The following is a 3,558-nucleotide window of genomic DNA, read 5'->3' on the forward strand; positions in this document are numbered from 1 at the left end:
ATGTTAATAAGCCTGTTTGGTCGGTGCTGACTGAGCACTGAAATTGTTCAAATAATTCATGGCTAATTTGCCTTGTTGTATGTCAAAGTTACAAGATAACTAAATGCTTGTCATAATCATGTCTTATGATTTATATGACAATGTTTATATAATTATAAGTGTATTTCATTTAGTTACAATGCAAATCCAACACAAATTAAACCAAGATCTAGATCAGTTATCACTTTGATCAGTAAATTTTAATATCTGAATGCCTCATGTCCATTTARTTAGATTCAATGAGTTAAGCTTGAAAAAGTTAAGAACCCCTGCTTTAGACACCAACTCTTTACTGGACCAGAGCAAAGAACTGATTATGTCGAGAGCTGTGGGGTGTGGGCTTGTAGCAGGCAGTAAACTAATAAGTTAATAGCATGGTATCTGCTGATTATGTGATAAGACTGGCAATTTTACATGTAATAAATCCATTAACATAATAACTTTCCAATAACRTTAAGAGTTTTGAACCAATAAAATAATCGACTGTAGCCAATAATGTAATAAGTTATTATGTTATTAGCGTAGCATGGACCTTATGGAGTGCTAAAAACATGTTTTAGAATCAGTAAATGCTGATGAAAAATAGCATTTAGGGTAATGTATCTGCAGTTGCATTCACATATTTGCACTGTACCTGTCAAATAAACCATTAACAAAAAAATAATAATAAACTAAATAAAAATACTTACGAATAGAAAATGCAGAGTACAAGACTTCAGCCCTCAGATCGTCACTTTCCCTCTGAGGGAATTTATCCCTGAAACACAATAAATGGCAATATTTATCCACAATGTAATGCCACAATTTCTATTTTTCTCAAAATCAACCAAATATATTTAAAAATGGAAGTAACTGGAGCAGAAAGTGGAGAAATTAAACCTTAAGGTTTTAATCTAAATATATTTATTTCTATCATGATTTATCTGCACTGGTAAAATTTTAAATAAGGAATAATATCCTGTCAATAGGCAGACTTGGATAATGTGTTTGTGGTTTGGGGAGTCAGCGATCTGCTGCTCTCTCTGCTGAGTACAGGAGTTGTCAGCTAGCTGGGATCATTATCTCCAAACAGGACCTGTACAATAATGCCGACGAATGACAGCCCAGCGTAATAAGATTCGGGGATCTGCTTTCTGTGCGCTTATGTTAAACAGGTCTCGATATTCTTAGACCTGTTTGTTTGGGTTGTTGAATTATTTTAAAACAGCACTTTAGGAGTCAGGTTTTTAAATTAGCCAGATAAGGCAGTTTTATTTTTAGGTCTGCCACCAAACTGTGTAGTTAYGCTTCTTTCAGGTGAGTTTATTTTACCTCATCGGTTGCAGCTCGGGTACGGGCCGGAGGTCTTTGGATGAAAGGCCCTCGACAACAGGAGAGTCTAGACTTGCTGAGCCGTTGCTGAGTCTGTCGCTACTTTCGTACCCAGACTCTGTTCTCTGGATCTTCCAGTTGTCACTGCGTACTTTAAGAGTTGCCGAGCTCTTGGATCTGCCACGGCCCTCGGAGTTCAGCGAGGTCCGGCTGCCCCTGGTTTCCTGCTTTTGCTCGTCTTCGTAAATGGTCATCAGGCTCTTGGGTTTGCGTTCTTCCCGGCCTCCCCACGTGAAGTCCTTGTTTCGCTCCCGCGTCGGCGACTGGCTGTTGGGTCGCCTCCGGGGACTGTGGTGCAGTCGTTCGTCTCTTCCTGAAGTTCCAGCGTCGGTGCTGTTTAAAACGCTGTCCACGTTCAGCGCCTCCCGTGTGGGCCTCCACTGATTATTGGGCCTGCTGCGGCCGTTCCCTCCGTTTCGATGCCTGGAGTCCTGGCTGCTGTCGGTGTCGTATCCGTTAGAATGGTGGTGGTCCACTCTCCAGCCCTGATGGCTACTGCTCATCGTGGGCCCGCTGGGCAACACTTGTTGGAGCTTCGGGTGGGAGCGAGGCACCTCGTGGGCGGGGCGACTGCTGAGGTGTGGCGTCCGCTCGGTCTTAATGGGTCCTTTTCCTTGGCTGCTGTACAGTCTGGTCTCCAAGTGCTGTTTGAAGCCGTTCTCTGGAGGAGAAGCAGAGCGGGAGTAGGTCCTGTCTTGACCTGGATCTAAAAAAATATATATACACTTTAAAAACCTTCGAGTTTGAACACATTTTTACATTTAAAACACAATTTAACATTTAGCATTTCACAACTCATTCAAATGGCACAGGGTTCCCACACCTTGGTCAACATCAAATTCAAGGACCTTTCAAGGACTTTCCAGTACCAGTTTCCTCAAATTAAAGAACGACGCGTAACGGCAATTACCTACTTTTACCGCAGAGTGTTACCAATAAACAGGTTTAATATCATGGAAATTAAATGAAAAACTGAACATAGAAGTTGTTGAGTCAGAAACAATGATGTCAGTTTACTGTAACCCTGTAACCCACCACAACAAATGTACGTTTTTTTTTTTATTTAAATTTATAATTTATTTTTTTAAAAGATGATGAAAATCAGTTGTATGAATAGAGAATTTCAATCCCTAAAAAACATTCAATGACTTTCAAGGACAAGTGTAATTTTTGGCCGTTTTCACAAACTTTCCAGGGCCTTGAAGTAATTTTTTTTGGGAACCCTGTAATTATTAAGGTGAATTTCTTCTGGTTGCTACATATTTTAATTTAACGCCAGAAAGACAATGGTATTTATAATCTGGCCTCTGTGGAAATCTGACCCACACGGACACCTCGACAGCAAGATAAAAAGCTTTGTTAATGGAACCCAGCAGCTGGAGCAGAGAGTGAAGGAAGGGCACAGAAACCACAGAGCTGGTGGTGTTTATGTCTGCAGGTGACAGGAAGGTGTAAATTACAGCCACCATGAGTTGGATTCTTTCTGCAGTGTGTCTCTCAGAAGGACTTCGTGGATAAACATCTGAGCAGGTGAACGCCAAAAGAATCAGGGAAATCAATCAATGTATTTGTAATAAAAATACACAAGTTATGCTGTATTTTACACATCTGTCTTTGATTTAATGTCTTCATATTTTGGTAAACTTATGTGTTAAGGAGGGTCAGTGGGGGTAGACCTGCACCTGCAGCCTCATACAGATCCACGCTCAGCAGTAAAAACTCACCTTTGTGACGCGGCTCCACCCTGCGCTGGCCATCTCTTCTGGATGAATGCATCCCTCGCATTTCTCCTGCTCGGTGGGCAACTTCTCTGGAGATATCTCGGAGGCGAGTCTTGGGAGCGATGGTGGTTTTTACTTTTGAAATAACGATACAGACAAATTTGGTATATTGTTACACCCTTTGAACGCATTACCAGATTTCCATCAATGCAGGTATTAATCTATTTAAACTCAAGACTATGTAGTTGTATGTTTTGACAGTTTTCTGCCACTAATACCTCAACACCCTGAGGCTCTAAGAAGCTGCTGAGAATGTAGACAGATTTACTTAACAGATCACTGTAATAATTTATATATACAGCGGGTAAAGTAAGTATTGAACATGTCAACATTTTTCTCAGTAAATATATTACTAGAGGTGCTAATG

The 3,558-nt window shown here is 40.8% G+C and overlaps 1 protein-coding gene across 1 annotated transcript in view; it reads right to left on the minus strand.

Moving 5' to 3' along the window:
- Positions 1-3,558, minus strand: part of usp53a (ubiquitin specific peptidase 53a) — a gene marked incomplete in the record, with an annotated part of 38,188 nt that overhangs the window by 10,222 nt on the left and 24,408 nt on the right. The window contains 3 exon segments of the mRNA XM_014004353.1: positions 729-796; positions 1,351-2,116; positions 3,135-3,266. Coding sequence (XP_013859807.1) covers positions 729-796; positions 1,351-2,116; positions 3,135-3,266 — 966 coding nt within the window.

This window comes from Austrofundulus limnaeus, unplaced genomic scaffold (genome assembly GCF_001266775.1).
Source record: "Austrofundulus limnaeus strain Quisiro unplaced genomic scaffold, Austrofundulus_limnaeus-1.0 Scaffold23, whole genome shotgun sequence".
NCBI lineage: Eukaryota > Metazoa > Chordata > Actinopteri > Cyprinodontiformes > Rivulidae > Austrofundulus > Austrofundulus limnaeus.